Raw genomic sequence first — 18,318 nt, 5'->3', positions numbered from 1 at the left:
TACAAAATTTGGTTGGAAAATGAACAAAAAGTAGTAGAAACTCTAAACACTACTTTTAAAGAGTCAGTTGGAATGCAGAGAAGTTGCAGTAGAGCTGCACTAGGCACCTTTCCTGATTTGGAATCTGAAGAGAGGGTCGAGTTCTAATCTATTGATACTCCAGTTGGCTACTCCCCTGAAACAGAAGAAAGAATTGATACCAGTGTACTCTCTTCTATACCTAGCACTGACACTCAATCTATATTGACACAGGTAACTTGGCTTAACTTGTTAACCTGTTCCAAGGCCAGACGGCACTCGTACGGATGTGTACTATTTTGGGAAGGAGTCTAATCAAACACTATGATCACCAAATGATGAGGAAAAGTATTATAATGAGAATAATATTCAATATAATCCTACTCTGTTTGATTTCAAGGGAAGCAATACTTATAGTGGTGAAATCGACCCAACCGGCACTCCTTCAACGTCATATACCCAAGACAGCTAACTAGAGGTTTCAATTCCGAACACTTATAACCAAGCAATGAAATCCACAGAAAAAGATAAATGGATAGAGGCGATGGAAGAGGAAATGGCCAACATGTGAAAACATAAGGTATGGCATCTTGTTCCACTTCCTAAAGATAAGACTCCACTAGGTTGCAGGTGGATCTTCAACATTAAATGTGACGAATTTGGAAACATTGTTCGTTTTAAAGCTTGTTTGGTGGCTCAGGGTTATTGGCAAATTAAATACGATACTTATGATAAAACCTTCTCTCCTGTAGTCAACTTTTCAGCAATACTGCTCTTTTTCTCTCTCCTAGTTGCACAGCTTGCATGGCCAAACATACAGTGCGACGTAAAAAGTGCCTATTTCTATGCTCCTTTATTGGAGGAAATTTACACGTCCGAACCTCAGGGTTTTGTAGAGCGAGATACAGAAACTTTTGTGTGTCGTTTAGATAGGGCCTTGTATGGTCTGCATCAGAGTGGGCAATTATGGTACTATGAGTTAGATAGAACACTATGTAACCTAGGGTTTACCAAGTTTGATTGGTGTAATTGTGTCTATCGATTTAAAGATTTTGTCATTCTGTTGGTTTATGTTGATGACATTGTTGTGTTCAGAAAAAGTGAAATTCAGGCTAAAAAAGATATTAAAAGTTCCGAGTTCACATTTTGATTTGAAAATTTTGGGTAAAACAAGAAAGCTCTTGGGTGTGAAATTTGAATATGAGAATAATAGTGTCCTCATTCATCAGCAATTATATATAGAAGACATAGTTAATCGGTTAAAGTCTTTTAAAATACAAATTACCTCCCTCCCAATAGTTAAAGGTGTGAAATACTCAAAGTCCCTGTACACATGAAGAAACGACTGAGATGATAAATTATCCTTACAGAAATGTTTTAGGATGCCTCTCGTTTCTTTGCAATCGCACTCGTCCGGACATGGCCTATGCTGTTAATATATTTTCTCAGTTTCAAAGCACTCCTGGTAAATTTACTGGGAAGGATTACTTAAACTTTTAGGATACATTTCAAATAGCAGACACTACAAACTTAAACTGGTATGCAAGGAACTGAAGCTCAATATATATTCAGATTTTGCTTCAAGCAGGGACAATATGGTGACTATTGGCGGACAAATAGCTTTTTTGGGAGAATCACCTGTATCTTGGCGTACATTTAAAGAAAGGGGAGTGAGTTTGTCTACTACGGAAGCTGAATTTATTTCCATGACTGAATCAGCAAAAGAACTGGTTTGGTTTAAAAACATTTTAAATGAATGCCTTCAGTTTAAAATTGCAAGTAACTATGTTTCAAAACCTGTATTGTTTTTGGATAACATAGCTGCTATAAAAGTTTTACAAAATCACCCATTGAAAACTCAAGGACGAAACATATAGATGTAAAGCTATTCTTCATTCGTGATCTAGTTAACAGGGAAATTTTTTATCTAAAATATGTTCCAAGAAAAGATAATCTGGCTGATCCCATGACAAAACCGCTGACTAAACATAACTTGATAAGATTTTGTGGAGCAATTTTCTTATGAAATTTCTTTTTGTGTGTATTTAACTTTAAATTAAGAGTTTTGTTTATATGTTTCCATTTTTTGACCCTTTTGGACTGTACCATTGAAAAAAAAATATGTTGTAAGTTATATTATGATGAATATTGTGATAATGTAAAATTTATAGAATGAATGTTGTGTGACTGACCAGGGACCTGGGTAAATGTATTGAATGTATGATCATACATGTCTTTGTATTGTTTCATAACATGATGAACTTTTGTATTATGGTAGAAATTTGAAAAATGGGATATGATGTGCACATCGTTCCTAAAATTTTTGAATTGAATGGAATTGTGTATTGTTACATTTATATTTATTCATTCTAGTTTTGAATTTTATAAAAATACTGGTGTTCAGTTTTCATTTCAGGTCGGAGATGATGATGTGGGGGGCATTTGTTGAAAATATGACCTATTGTAACCCTTTTTCTGCATCATCTCTCCTCCTTGAAATAATTCTAACTTTTACACCAGGTTTAGTTTTTATTTTAAAGGGATATAGCAATTACTTCTACATCTTTTTCACTGCCACTGTTTGTATTAAGAATGGACTGTTCCAGCCTAATTAACATGCATAAACGAAACTCGTGGTTACGTCATCTGGAAAGCTGAGTCGTGCCGATAGCTGATTGGCTGCCGTGAGATGACATCATGTATACGTCATGCATAAGTATCTTGCATCGCTCTGGCTTAGTCTTTCTTGTTCCTGTTTTCATTGCTCCTGGCGTGCTGTTCCAGCACTCATTGAAAGACGTTATTGTGATGCGTGTCGTCCAGCAATAACTACTGTTGTTCCGGGCCATGTTGGCTTTTCCAAGATTGAGCGACATCCAATCTCTTGTGGTTCCCGGTGATCAACTGCTGCGGATGGCATCCTGTTTCCAAGGTTAAATGAAGTCAAATTTCAAGTTGTGGTTCCCAGTGAGCAACTGCAATGGGCGGCACCCTGTTCCATGGTTCAGCGGTGATATATCTCAAGTTGTGGTTCCCGGTGATCACCTGCAGTGGGCGGCATCCTGTTTCCAAAGTTAAGCAACATCAAATCTCAAGTTGTGTTTTCCGGTGAGCAACTGCTGTGGGCGGCATCCTGTTCCATGGTTAGCCGGCGTCAAATCTCAAGTTGTGGTTTCCAGTGAGCAACTGCTGAAGGCGGCATAATTACCGCAAGTGTTTTTCAGGTCTAGTGGCGATGTTTTTCCAAGCTGTGATTTCCCACATAGGTATAAGCCCACGTTGATAAAAGTCCACACTGACAAAAACACACACCGATATATATGCTACGTTTAAAATTAATATTTTCCCCTTTTTCTTCAGCTGCGCAAGTAGATTCATGAATAAAGATAAAATAAAAAATAAATTAATAAAAAATAATTGAACAATAAATTTAAGTAGAGGAACACATTTCATTTTGGGCTCCGGCTGAATTAAGAGAGTCAATAAAAATAATGTAATATACTGGCCACACTGCTTCTTTTAATTCTACAAAATTATAAGGAATATAAAACGTATGTAAATTTTCATCATATATAGGGAATAATTTATGACTAATTTATTTATAATAATTTATGATTTTTATAATTTATCGGCCTCAGAAGCATGGTCCATGCTAAGAAAAGAGGGGGTGGCAGGAGAGCAATTAGAGGTTGGTGAGAAATAAATTAAAGAGGATTTTAGATATTTTTTGTTAGCTACTGGAAAGTAACAATACAGTCAAAAGTAGTTAATTCGGACACCCATAATCCGGAATGATCTATAATCCAGACCACAAAGCTACAAACTTTCTGTGCATGTGTTGCATTGACCTTTATGGCTGCGAATATGCGTGTGCGCAAAATACGGTTACGAATGCGCTTTTAATGTATAACGGACAGTATAAGCTAAGCTAAAATTATCTAATTCAGTTAATGTTGCAGATTGTGTTGTTCCTTAATCTTCGAATTGGATTCGGCTTATTATTTTTTGCAGACTGTTGGAGCAATTTTATAAAAGTAAGCTTGAACTTTCGATTATGTCAAAGAATTTCTGATCTATATTTACTAATATGTAAAGGATCTACAAAGCGAAAGTATGTTTTGAAGTCCATTAAACAAAAAGTGGAATTGCTGCAAAAAATGAATAAAGGCATATCCTTTGTTTATCTAAACTTTAACGTTTGTTTATCTAAACTTTGCTTATCTTTAACGTTGCAGCGCGCAAAGAATTGGAAGTTGATACGTCAGCACTATCCTTATCTTCAGGGCAGATGTTTTTATTTTATTTGGCTTATAATTCCTTACTAAATGTAGTATTTCACCTCGATGTACTCAGTCTTTGATATGATTTTGATATGCAGCTGAGGATGGTGGTTCGGTAAAACCATTGAAACTAATCCTGTGAAAATTTTGTAAATATAATGCTGATTTTTTTGGTTTGACTTCTGAATTAGTATTTATTCGGCGTGTTATTGTGCCTTTATTAGTTGTGCTGATACTTTAGCAACTCAACATTTTGTCGATTGAGTTGTTAAAATATCAAAACGACAATTTAAGTATTGTTGTATGGTTACACTGATACTTTAACAACTCATTCGTCAATACTGAATGGCTGAAGTATCTGCACATCTATACAACAATATTTAAATGAAAGCAGTAAGCATAAATATGCAGAATAAGCTTTGTAAACAATATTATAGTGCCAACTTAATTTTGATAGTAAACAGATCATGTTTGCAAACACGCCCTAAAAGAACATCATCTACATCAGTATTTCTCAATTGGATTACTACCAACTACCGGTCTCGAGGACCGAGAAGTTTAATAATTCGACCCATTAGCACAATTTTCGGACAGATAGCTGGATATTTCGCGGACCTTCGGTTGTGAAACACTGATCTACATCACGCATTTATCATCTTCATCACGACTTTATCTACTGGAGTATGTATGTCCTGAAACATGATGCCTGTACCCATTACAATAAATAACGCAATAAAACATGCACCTGTACAACTATGTATCGTTATGTATACCATGTAATATAATGCATTTTGCTTAATCTAATTTAACGCCCGGCGGTGGCAGAACTTGCAATGTTGAGTGGAGTCACAATTTCACCATGACTCGAGGACACCGGAAGGTTGTTGGTTTTCTAGTCAGTGTGTAGAGCTAATGTCTACTTACTTTGGGTAAATATTAGGTGGTTCCTTTATTTCTACGTAATATAACACCACAAACAGTGATCTATATTTTAAGCACGAGGTGTACTCTTCTAAATAGTTCTCTTGAATAAAAGGTTTCAACCTTTATCCTTATTCTTATTGTTACTGTACATCCTGTTGATTAGTGAGTTTGGTTTGGTTGGTGTATGTGAGTATGGCAAAGCCTGTCTGAGGGGAGGGATGCCTTCGTGGAAGACTTTCTAAGAGAACTGGCTAGTATACAACTTACACATGGGGAAAACCACGAAAACGCCATGCAGCCAGCCCATCTGCAAGAGTCAAAACTCGGACTGAACTACGAGTGTTCCGCAACTTTACCCCTCGGCGGACTCTGTTGACTAGTGAGAAGTCACCAGCGTTCTTACAGAAGGCCACTGACAATTTGTATGCTCCCGTGAACGATTAGACCTCATAACTTGTTTGTTAGCTCCATTCTTGAAGCTAACATTCAAACATAAAAATTAAACAAAATTCTACATTTTATTGGGGTTAGTTTCATAAAAAAAAATTTTCTATTGATTTCAACAACAACAAATTTGAGCATTTGTTGAGATAAGCAGTATACATAACAACTTGCATAACACTTACATTCTAAACGTGAAATTTTTTTGATTGGTAGAACGTATCTCATCTAAGACCTAATCATTTATTTTCGATTCGCAAAACTTTCGAGACATTGTTCCTTTGAAAATAAATCTGAGAAAAAGTTCAAATATCGGAAAAAATAATTAGTTAGATGAATAAAAATTAATAAAAAATGAAATAAAAGTTAAACATTAAGAAAGCATCTTTCATCCAATTCTTAAGCTTTTCATGTACGCACAAGCCTCACCAGCGGCCAAGCGGTTAAAACGCTGAACACTGGTAGTTCGGTCTAGGGTTCAAATTTTGGAAAGGCTGACTGCATGGGCGCTTTCGTGGTTTTCCCCTTGCGTAACATGTTTACGAGCGAGTTTTCTTTAAAAAACATCCTCCACGAAGGCATGCCTTCCCTTGGCTTAGTGCCATTTCATCCTTTCTCTTTTCATGCTGAGTTCGAAATACTGTCGTTTCATCCGCTGCCGTCCGCACTTATTTTGTCTTTCCCGTTTCATTCGCTATTCGAAAAGTCACTTAATGATTAAGAAAAGATATATTCAGACGAAATGACCCTTACTACATTGACCTGACTTAGCCTTTGAGTTCTAATACTTATTAAACATTTCCTTTAGATAAATTTATTCCGAGCAGAATAATGAATTTCAGGCATGTTCAAGAGGTGTGTTTTTGAATCTAATTCCATTTTTGTCATATAGTACCCATTTTTTTCACATACTTCTAAAGAAATAGAACCACTATTCCTCTGATTTGACAGAAAATCAAAATGCAGCAAATGTATAACTAAGATGTATTTGTTTTATTAAAAATATAGTGAGTCCTCTTTAAACGGAACCGTTCACGGTTTAAAAGGATTTTGGTTGTAGATATGATGGTCTTAGAAATGTAATATTCACTGCAATGTTTGTTAAATGTTCACAAAAAATACTGGTCTCTTTCAAAAGGCGACCTCTTAGAAATGTTGTCAATAGATATAATTCACCGTAACTATTTTCTAATGGAAATGGAATTAATTTAATCTAATGTCAATTAGAAAACGGCTATTTACAACAGGAAGATTTAAAAGCACTATAACTGTAATTTTTCTTTCACAATCAGCTGTTATATAAGATTAGCTGCTTTCTGTGTATTTTTTCATGTTTTATAACTGATATCCATACGTCTTGAACAAATATACAGTAAATACAAGACAAATTATTAAAAAAATTGCAATTTGAAACACTAATACTAATTTTCTATTACTATACATAATACTATTAATGAATGATGAATTTATATAATATGAATACTTAGCATCTAAAAACGACGAACTTTGAGTCTGATGACTGTATATATTCATGTAGTTACAAAATTTTATTAGATAATATTATATGCATAGTTCTTTGTAATCTTCGCAAACTCTAATAAAATGCTGCATATTTACTACTATAGATTGAGATGATTGTACTACTTAAATTTGTAGATATGTTGACTTCTAATAGTTGTTCCATCCCCCCCCCAAATAATTAAATAAATAAAATGAAAATTAAAAACACTATTCCAAATTGCTGTAGTTGAAAGATTAAGAGGTTACACTTGAAATTCATTTCCTGACAGGGTGTCAGATGACAGTTTTAATTTATTCAGAAATCTGAAAGAAAATATTTCTAGAAAATCACCAAATTATAATTGTTACATTCAAAAAAGCTTTCAATGAGAAATATGTTTAAACTTTGATAATAAACTCAGTCTAAAGTAAAGAATAAGATATCTCTTAACAAAGTTTTCATTGTGTTCAACTGTTTTAATATTTCCAAACTTAAAAGGAACTAAAGGAAAAACTAAAAAAGAAGAAAATAAAATTCAAGTGTTTTTTAATTAAAAAGTTAATGTTTTAATAATGAAGCATAATTATATTTAATCTCAACCATATTACCTTAAAAATAGCATGTGAGAAACTTCACAATGATATTTTTCATTTTCACATACTCAAACCAAAGTTAAATAAGTAAATAAATGATAAAATGCAATTTCAGATTTATCATCAAAATCATTCAGAGAGCAGAAAGTTTTCTTTCAACCTAATAAATTAAATAAACAAAGTAGTGATAAAATATACAGACAGACATATATTTGAGACATTAAAATTCAGACCTGAATACTCCATTCATTATAATTAAAATTATAAATACATTTTATAGTAATAAAAACCATAAGTCCCTTTTGATTAGGTGCGCATTTATCAATGTGTGCTTTTATCAGCATGGGTTTATATCGATGTGGGCTTTTATCAGTGTGCGCTTTCATTGCTGTGGGCAATTATCATAGTGGGCCTTTTTGTGGGCTTTTGTCGTGTGCGCTTTTGTCTGGGAACCCCTTTCCTCATGCCCATTAACACAAGCATGCCACAGCATCACAAAATCAACAACATTGCAAAATACTTTTCAGAACAAGGGCAAGTTTTTTTTTTTTTTTTTTTTTTTTGTGAGCAATAACTGTCATGAAAAAGTCTTTATATTAGTACACAAATGCTTCTGAATAATAACTGAAAGAAAATGTTTTTGAAAGTCTGCATGGATCTTGACATATCCACAGAAAGCATATCCTTCAATTCACAGCTTGTTTACATACAACAATTTGAACCAAGAATAAATTAAAAGTAGCAAACAATATTTTTTATTTCAAATAAGCTGCTAGCAGAATTTTTTATTCCAAAACATAAGCTCTTTCTAATTTTTTTTTAAATCAAAATTAGTTCTAAAAATGAGTAATCACCCTCTGTAGAATTTATGGAAGAAAACGGTGAGCGGTGACATGTTAACTGGACAAAAAGCAAAGCAGGAACATAGTAGTACGTTCATAAGGAAAGCTTGGGAGAAAAGTCAAAATGATATGGTTTGCAATTTCACTTTCAATCCAGAATTATTTAGATTGGCTAAAGTGTTTATGTTGTCTTTTATCTGCATTGACTTAATGAAAACTGTATGTCAATCATGAATAAAAAGTAATATTATTAATCATAACTTCAATATCCTATCTGCAAAACATTCCCAAATTCTCACTTGGCCATTCACACACATTCTCTCGCTTGTGCGCATGCACGTACATACAAAGAATTATTGACATATACCTTCTGAAGTCTTTGGAATTTTGGGAACCAAAGAAGGAGGTAAAACATCAGGTAAATCAATATTATTTCTTCTAAGAACAACTAAATGCATAGCTGTGCAAAATTCTTCAATACTAAGAGCACCATCTTTATCTACATCTGATAACTGCCTATAAAACAAATTATTTTATAAAATTATTTTTAAGTGATTATAGAAATCAATGATAATATATGTATAGGAAAAAAGTAATACTAATGAAAAAATTATTTTTATTGAAATAGAAAAAAATATTTTAAATTCTTTTTAGATAACACATTAAAACATAATTCATGAAAGAATCTTACTTATTGCATTTTAATGTGGACAACTTTACAAAATGCCTTTTGAATCACTTACAATATTCATATAAGATTAGTATCAGAATTTAAGAAATAATGGTATCAAATCACATGAATACAATAACGAATTCATATAGTAAACCCTGAGCAGAAATTTTTCTAATGATGTAGTATGCGATTTACTGCTTTTATTTATTTATTAATTTTTTTAATGGTACTACTAACACACTGTTTTTTAATATGAAAATAAATACAAATAATTAAGAATACAATAAGTGACAATGATTCCATTAATGAATTAATATTAACCTATTAAATCTCTAATTCCATTAAATTTTAATTCCTTCCAATTTTACAGAATAAAAACAGGAGTGGTCCTTAAAAGGGTTACTTTTCATCCGTCATTCAGCCACACATTATGAATGTTGCACAGTATGGCCAAAAATTTGCACAACACTTTTTATTATGAATCTCCACCATGCTTTTGTGAGATAACACAAAAATATCCGTGGTGCGACATTTCACACTTGCGTAGACTTTTTAGATATATAATTCTTGAGCAACATTCAACTGCTTGAGCATTAAAGTACCACTTGACGGATTGAATACTAATAATATTGCAGATGGTACTAAAAGAAATGATTAAATCAACAACCAATTTTAGTGGCACCATCTAAAAACAAATAACTAAGTTAAAACAGTAAATCACATACTACATCATTACTAAACATTTATTTTGGAATTTACCAATTTTGCATACAATTTATTTTGCTTGTAAAATATGCACTTATATTAAAAAAAAATAGTGTTACTTTTTTTTTCATCCTTTGGTATATTCGTTATGGAGCTCACAAAGATTTGGAGTGAATAACGACAACAGTACTTGATGAAGTACCGAAACACACTTTATTTAGCAAATATTAACCAGGACAGCTCCAAAATCACATTTACAGTTGAAAAACTACTATAAACACACTGACACAACCTTTACAATATCAGGCTATAACGGTGGAGACAGCTTTTCTGCAAAGCACCAGAGTTCAGCTCTTGACTCTGCTCGGTCGTTCTCGGAACTCCATGTACTCTCGAGTCTCTCCACGCTAGAACTCACAATGCACTCGAAGACACACAGAGCACAGCTCCTGACTCTTCGGTTCAGTCGTTTCTGGAGCTCAACACTCTCTCTTGATGATGCACTAACTTCGATACACTAAGAGACTCTTTCGATGCACTCGACGACCCACTCGGCACTCACTGCCCGAGTGTCAACTCAATCGACTCCGCATGGACTGACTGTTTAACTCGATACTAACTATCTTTGCACTCACTCTCCGCGTACCAGCAGGGTTTATATAGTTCTTGGCTTGTGTTCGAGAACATTCTGGGCTAAACAGGTAAGAATTCATTCTAAAAGGTTCTCCATCCATCCATCGCCAATTTTGTTGCCAAATGGGTGATTTCTCGCCAATTGTGACAAAGATGCCGTCCCTTGCCATTCAACCTTAAAACTGCTTTGCGAAGGAGCTCTCTTACTGCACCTGGACATTTTGTAACACTAGGCTGATTAAAAAACTGGAAAATGAAGAGGATTTTGTACACACTGATTCAGTATAATTTTTCTTTACATTTCAAAACTGAGATTTCAGTTGAGTTTTCACTATACTCGAAAAATATCTTATATATGCTGTAGATAGAACACCTTTATTAACATTGTTTATGCCTATTACAATTTCACATTATGTTGTTTTTCTTATTCGCAGAGGTAAGCTTTAAAGAGGTATTCCATTTTAACTAATTCCTATGCAAATATCCTTATGTGATCTTATGCATGTGATGATTAAGGATGGCTATATGTTAAAATGTTAGGATACATGTTAGAAGGTGTAAAAAATGAATATATAATATTTCAAAAAGAAAAACCGAACTTCATCTTCCCTCATGAATAATTCTGATCTGGGTAATAATAATATTTTATTTCATTATTTTTTTAAATAGCCTGTCTTAAAACAGTACAAAGTCTTTAATCCAGACACGGAATAATTCGGAATGATCTATAATCCGGACCTCAAAGCTAAAAACTTTCTGCGCATGTGCATAATATGTTTACGCATGCGTGTTTAATGTATAACGGAAGGTATAAGCTAGGCTAAAATTATCTAATTATCTATTTCAGTTAATGCTGCAGTTTGCATTGTTCCTTAATCTTCTAATTGTATCCGGCTTATTATTTTTTGCAGACTGTTAAAGCAATTTTATAAAAAGTAAGCTTGAACTTTCGATTATGACAAAAAGAGTTTCCGATTCTGGAGCTGCCAAAGGATCTAGAAAGCGAAAGCATATTTCAATGTCCATCAAACAAAAAGTGGAATCGCTGCAAAAAATGGATAAAGGCATGAAGAAAGTGACAGAGAGGTTAGTGAAAACGAAAAAATTTCGTTTGACAAGTTAATCGGTATTCTCGGCACAGTAGTTAGAGGACTCGAACAGTGGAACTTTGTAACTGAACAAGAAATAATGAAAGTGAGTGCAAGATAGTTTATAGAATTAAAGAGAAAGTATTAGCACATAAAACGAAGCAACATAAACAAGTTACGTGAAAGAAAAATGTTTAATAAAGTAAACAAATATATATTAAGCTTTTTTTTTTTTTTTTTTTTTTGTAAATTTTGATACCCTTTAGATCATAATTGCTCTTTATTTCATAAATTACAGTTTCATATTTTTAATTGTATAATTTCTGCATGCCATCTTACCAGATTTAAATTGATGATCTATAATCCGGAATCGCCGGAGTCCCGACGAGTCCGGATTAAAGACTTTGTAGTGTACATCAGTTTGGAAAAAAACAAAATTACTTAAGCTACTATTTCATAAGCGTTGTCGATTTAAAAAAAAAGTCTGGATAGAATTCCCGCAAGTCAAGTGTTTAAACTTATCTCCCAACTAGAATGCAAGAATTTCTTGTTTCAAGAAAAACTAAAAATACTCAATTTTAGGATCAATTTCTTCTAATGGATTTTTTCAGATATTGCATGATTACTGTGTAAAGAATAAAAATATTTAAAGAAAACACAGTAATATTTCTTTATTAAATAATGCAGCCATTAACAGAAAATAGTTATGTTATGAAAACAAAGGATTTTACCAGAAAGTGAAAGAATTTTTTTTTGGGGGGGAGTGCACGTGTAATGTACTTGAAGTAATACAAGAGAAATAGTTGCTAGAGTATTGAATGGTGAATAAAAAAGATTTAAAGAATACAGTTCACCAAAGCAGAAAACTATTTATCATTGAAATTCAACTTTTGCGTTCTCTATTTTCCATCACCAGAGAACAATTTCCTTGATCAAACATTAATTACCAAATTAAATTTTATGCCTTTAAAATACAGTACAATTAAGAACATTAGAAATATTTAATTTTCCTTAGAACTGTGAAGTAAATGAAAGAAACAGATATAGGAAACACATTAAAAAAAATAAAAAAAAAATAAGAGAGAGAGCTTGTAGGGTGTTTTAAAAATAAACTCTGAGAAAAAATTAATAATTCTGCAAAACAAATTTATAACCATACATCATTTATATAAAAACTTCGCAATCACACAGTGTAATAATGACTTCTTAACTGAACTATTTACTTTTTCTGAGGGACAATTAAAGAGAAGAAGGGCAGGATTTGCAAAGTGATAAGTGACAAACAGCTCTTTAACACATGGAGAGAGATGGTAAAATTGTGTCAAATATGAGGTGGGTAACAAACTTTTTGCAAAGAAAACTAAAGATTACTTACTCGTCATATGTTCTTTTTTTTGGGGGGGGGGGGTAATTTCTGATTATCTACATTTCCACCAAAAAATTAATTAATAATCTTACAATCCCCCTTTGGTGCTGCTTCTTTCCATTTTTTTTTTTTTTTTTTTTTAAACTCATTTGGTGCTTTCTAATTTAATGCACTCCTATACCGCAAAATTGTGAACTTCCTGCCGATTCATTTTTTGCTAATCTAGCACATGAAAGGTAAAAGCTACTATCTAAATGGCTGTAAATTAAATATGCCTTAAAATAGTTATCAATCAATAAAATTAAAATAGCAAAAAATATTTACTTTTTTCTGTAACTCTTTTGCAGTATTGTTCTCACTATGTACACAACAATCAGTTTTAGCTGAAAAAAATCACAGAATCGTACTAATTTGGCATCGTGCTCTGGACCACAATAAATAAAGCTGTGGTAAACGAGATATGGCTATCTTCAAACCAATTTCCAAGCCACATTTCATACCTTTTCTTACAATTTTTCATGTCATTTCCATAAAATTTGGTCTTTATAAAAAAGTAAAATATCACAGAGTATAAGTTTTTGCAATCTTAGTTGTTGGACAAAATACTTTGTTTCTGCAGGCATGCAACATTTTCTTTTTTATTAGCCAGCAAATTCCACAGCCCCATTACAATTTGTTATGAGAAAAACAAATACTTGTAATGCCTGCCTCCCCGCCCAAAAGGCTGAATTTCAAGTGCAAGTCCATGTATACTAAACAGATAGGTGGTATGTATATAACCTAGATCTGCATATAAATACTTTTTTGCGCAATGTATTTTGCAATATGATTATTTTGAAACATATTACATTGCCTGATGATTAAATTTTCATGGAGGTGAAGATAATCAGAAAGTATCCTTCCCCCCCACAAAAGACAACTACATTTTGTTCTATTTAAAATTAACTTTTTATTTTTTAAGAAGAACGATTTGAGTTGATTTCCCTGATTTATAGCTGCCAACCATAAAATATGAAAAACTGGAAAGTTATCGCACAAAAGCAAGAAGTTACCGTGCTGCGCATTTCTGCTGTCATTTTAAAAAAAACTCAAAACTGACTCTTTAAATTCATTTTATAATGCATGACTTTTACTAGTGAATACTTTATAATGTGATTCTGCTGTAAAATATATTAATATTTAATCAGATATTCAAAATTTTATGTTTTTTGAATACTGTAAAGGCCCTTATTTTCGCAAGCCGTAATTTTCGTGAAAATGAATATATCAGTGATTTCGTGAATTTTATGAACAGAACGAAAAGTTGAAAAATTTCAAAAGTACCTAAGTTAAGTTGAGGAAGTTGAAAAATTCGATTGATTTGTTTGATGTTTTTAACCAACCACATCAAGATCCTCTTTTTCTGACTCAACTAGAGAAGAGGAATATTATTCCAGTTTTTGTGCCCGCTTCCTGCACAGGAGAGATCCAACCTTTGGACTTAACTGTAAATGGTGAGTTCAAGCGTTTGCTCAAGAATGAGTTTATTGAGTGGTATTCTAATTTGTAATAGTGGTAAAATTTCAAAAGTACCTAAGTAAAGTTGAGGAAGTTGAAAAATTCGATTGATTCGTTTGACGTTTTTAACCAACCACATCAAGATCCTCTTTTTCTGACTCAACTAGAGAAGAGGAATATTATTCCAGTTTTTGTGCCCGCTTCCTGCACAGGAGAGATCCAACCTTTGGACTTAACTGTAAATGGTGAGTTCAAGCGTTTGCTCAAGAATGAGTTTATTGAGTGGTATTGTAATGAGCTTTAATTTCTAGAGGATAAAGAATCTGTGGACTTGCGAATATCACAACTAAAACCTATTCAGGCTTCTTGGCTTGTGCGGTATTTAACGATATTGAAGCCAAACATGAGATAATTTTGAATGGCTTCAAGAAGCTAGTATAAATAGTATTCTAAGTGAATGAGCTGCCTTCTATTAATTTTATTGTTTTATATTCGAGAAATATAGTTGTATATTATTCAAAAAATAGTTACAAGAAAGAAAGTTGTGAAGAAAAAGATTGTAACTGTGAAATAAATCATTAAATTTTGGGTAAGTGAAAAATTTCTGATTTTTTATTATTATTTGAGGTGGGGAAAAAAAAAGCATTTTGCGATTACGACGGGCTCGTGAAAATAAGGGCCTTTACAGTAACTAGATTTAGTAATTTTTTTTATAATTTTAAGCGGAGAAAATTCTGACTTTGAAATCTTGAAGAAGAGCTTTGCCTAGGTACTCTTATACATGATGAAAATAAAATTAATAACTCATGCACATACTACTGAGTGAATAAATTTACAAATGCACCATTTATTGATGTAAAACAAAATTACAAACAAATATCAAGTATGAAATATTGGTTGAATTTTCATTATTAGTTCTATAAATGTTTACAGTAGGTAAAGGCAATTCAGATCAAACAAAATTTAATAAGAAAAATTATGTTGAAAGTAATTAATTAACACAGGGTTCGTAGCCACATTTTAGTTAAAAAAATAAGCACCTATAAGCACTTTTCAAGCACATTTTAGGTAAAAAAATAAGCATATGTCTAATTACATTATACACAACTGCATGATCTTAAAAGAAAAATTAGACTTGTAATTTAAAATATGAGAAATTCAGTATTAATTAAGAGAGAATGAGCATTACTCAACCATGGAAAACAATTACATTCTTTTTTTTTTTTTTTTATAATTTTAAATAACAGTTCAATTCACAGAACTAGTTTACAATGAGAGGGAAAAAAATATGCAGAACTAAATCATATTACAAGATTTAATGACAAAATTTCTGTTCAAAATAGAGAAAATAAAGAAACCATAGTTATTATATTCGCTTGGCACCTAAAATAAATACAATTTATTTTTCCACTCTTATTAATATTTAAATAACTTAAATCAAAAGGAGCTTTTCTGAAATCAGAAGATGGAAAATTTCTTCATGCAGCCATCCTTTAACAGTAAAAACTTAACTAACCGGCATACTCGGAAATTTCCGAATATCTGAAAATTCCGAATAGTCGAGCGTAACTGGTAAAAGTGGAAAGGAAGGGAGGGTAGGTTGTAGCCATTCTTTAGATTTTTAAGCTAAATAATGCTCTTGACATTTTGATATGCGAATCATATAAAAAATAGTCCAATGGAACTGAAAATTAATCTGCTTAGCAAGCACAGTGAAACTCTATTTCTGTGAAATATCGCAAACGTTATTGCGCATTATGTGCACCTTAATTCTTCCGCACGTGATATTACACAATCGGAATCAACAACTGCCGGTATTCGGAGAATAAATAACTAAATAAAGGAAAAACGCCTCTTTGCTTCTTCTGGTTTTCACCGCCATGCGCCCATGTGGCATATTTATCATTGAGCAGGACACGTCGGATTGATAAAGAGATTTACCAATCAGGGGTGCTTGTCATTCTAATTTTGAAAAAACTGCATTAAATTTCCGGAATACAATCATTTTTCGCTTGGGTTGGTAGACCACAGAACTTTTAGTCCCATTCAATGCAGATGGGAAAGGGACCCCCCCCAAAAGTCCTTGCTTGCTTTGCTGCGAACTGTAACGGTTTCAATAGTCAAGATTTTGCAGAGAAAGGGGAGAACCCTTAACTTCCGTACTGTATAATGCATTGACAAAAAAAAAAAAAAAAAAACCACTTTTGAAGTTTATCTATACTTTAGCAGTTACTGCAAATATATTAATATAAATATTCATACATCGTAATATGTTCGTAATATGAACATACCGATCATAATAAATGTGAATATGAACTCACCATGCGGAACGAGAATGTAAATTATTAAAATCTTGATAGAAATTCAAACGTGTGTAGTATCGGGTGGGAGCAAAAAAATATGGAATGTACCGGAATTTTCTACCGCTCTCGAAATTCTTTGACCAATAGAATGACACGCACATAATGTTAATGCAGAGAAAGGGGCAAAAGCTATTTCTTAAAAAAAAAAAAAAAAAAAAAAAAAAAAAAAAAAAAAAAAAAACACTAAAAACAAACAGTAAGTGTTTTAGAGAAAAAGTAAGCACCTATAAGGGATTTTATATTTTATTTTCAAATATAAGGACTTATAAGCACTTGTAAGGACCGCTACGAACCCTGTAACAGTGTGGAAACGAAATTACACAATATTATAATAAACACTGGGTATTCAACAAATGCCTTTATCTTCCCCAAATGAAAGTGAACTCATATTTGTTAAAAACTTGTTAAATAATTAATGATCATCTTTTTAATTAAAAAATTTAATATCTTTGTTGACTTTCTTAGAACTACACTTTTCAACATTCCAAAGTACGTTTAATTTACTATATAACACTAATTGATATTAAACTCTATTAAATTATCAAAACGTTAGAAATAATTACAAAAAATCCATTTTATTGAAAAGTTTTCTCTGTTCTAACTTACAGGAAAATAATATATCAAGCATACTTATTTATTTTAGAATCATTTTAAAAACTTACCATATTTTTGACAATTCAACTAGTGGCAATTTTGATTTTTCAAAAAATTCTTTGGCAGTTGCCCCTAAAAGAAAATATGCTTGAGTTTACGGCAACTTAACAAAGGAAAAATTATTTAAATGTCTTGAAAAATTAAGAATGGAAATATTTATCATATTCTTAATTGATAATTCATGAAAAATTTTTATTCAAAGCTGAAGCTAAAATTAATTTCAACCTGATATTTTCTTTTTGAGATCTGGCTGCATGGATTTGAATTGATTTATATAATATTCCCTCTGCTCTTCAGTTATTGACCAGATATCAAAATCATCATCACTAGAATGGCGTTCACTGTTTTCATCATCATTACCTAGAAGATGATGATGCTCCTCAAAATTTGTCCAGCCAGGATTGCCATCTGAAGACAGAATGAAATTTAATACAAGCAATTTAAAAATACATTTATAGATGATTTTACATTTTAGGGACACTGACTAAAAAATTTGTTACCTTTAGTTTCATATAACAGACAATGGTAAATATACCCCTGCGTTTATATAGCTTTATATTACCACAGGGATATATCATCGCTGTCAAACCAATATCTGATGTTCACTATTTGGAGATGTTGACCAGTTTACTAAGCAAAGTTTCTTATAAAATGACTGCTATGCGACTCAACTAATCAACTGCATTATACACTGAACTGTGGTTGTTAAAAAAATATGCTATGTGCACGATCCAGAATAT

The 18,318-nt window shown here is 32.3% G+C and overlaps 1 protein-coding gene across 5 annotated transcripts in view; it reads right to left on the bottom strand.

The window, feature by feature from the left end:
- Reps (RALBP1 associated Eps domain containing) overlaps positions 1-18,318 on the bottom strand; it is a 116,755-nt gene that overhangs the window by 69,204 nt on the left and 29,233 nt on the right. For all 5 annotated transcript variants that reach the window (XM_085811789.1, XM_085811791.1, XM_085811790.1 and 2 more), the window contains exons 6-8: positions 17,804-17,986; positions 17,587-17,650; positions 8,967-9,115 (exon numbers count right to left, since the gene is read on the bottom strand). In XM_085811789.1, the coding sequence (XP_085667915.1) occupies positions 8,967-9,115; positions 17,587-17,650; positions 17,804-17,986 (396 nt within the window). The remainder of the gene's footprint in view (positions 1-8,966; positions 9,116-17,586; positions 17,651-17,803; positions 17,987-18,318) is intronic.

The sequence above is a fragment of the Stegodyphus dumicola genome, chromosome 2 (assembly GCF_044657685.1).
Source record: "Stegodyphus dumicola isolate Sdum_Otavi_A_Nest chromosome 2, ASM4465768v1".
Taxonomy (NCBI): Eukaryota; Metazoa; Arthropoda; class Arachnida; order Araneae; family Eresidae; genus Stegodyphus; species Stegodyphus dumicola.
This window is presented reverse-complemented; position numbering and strand designations above follow the sequence as displayed.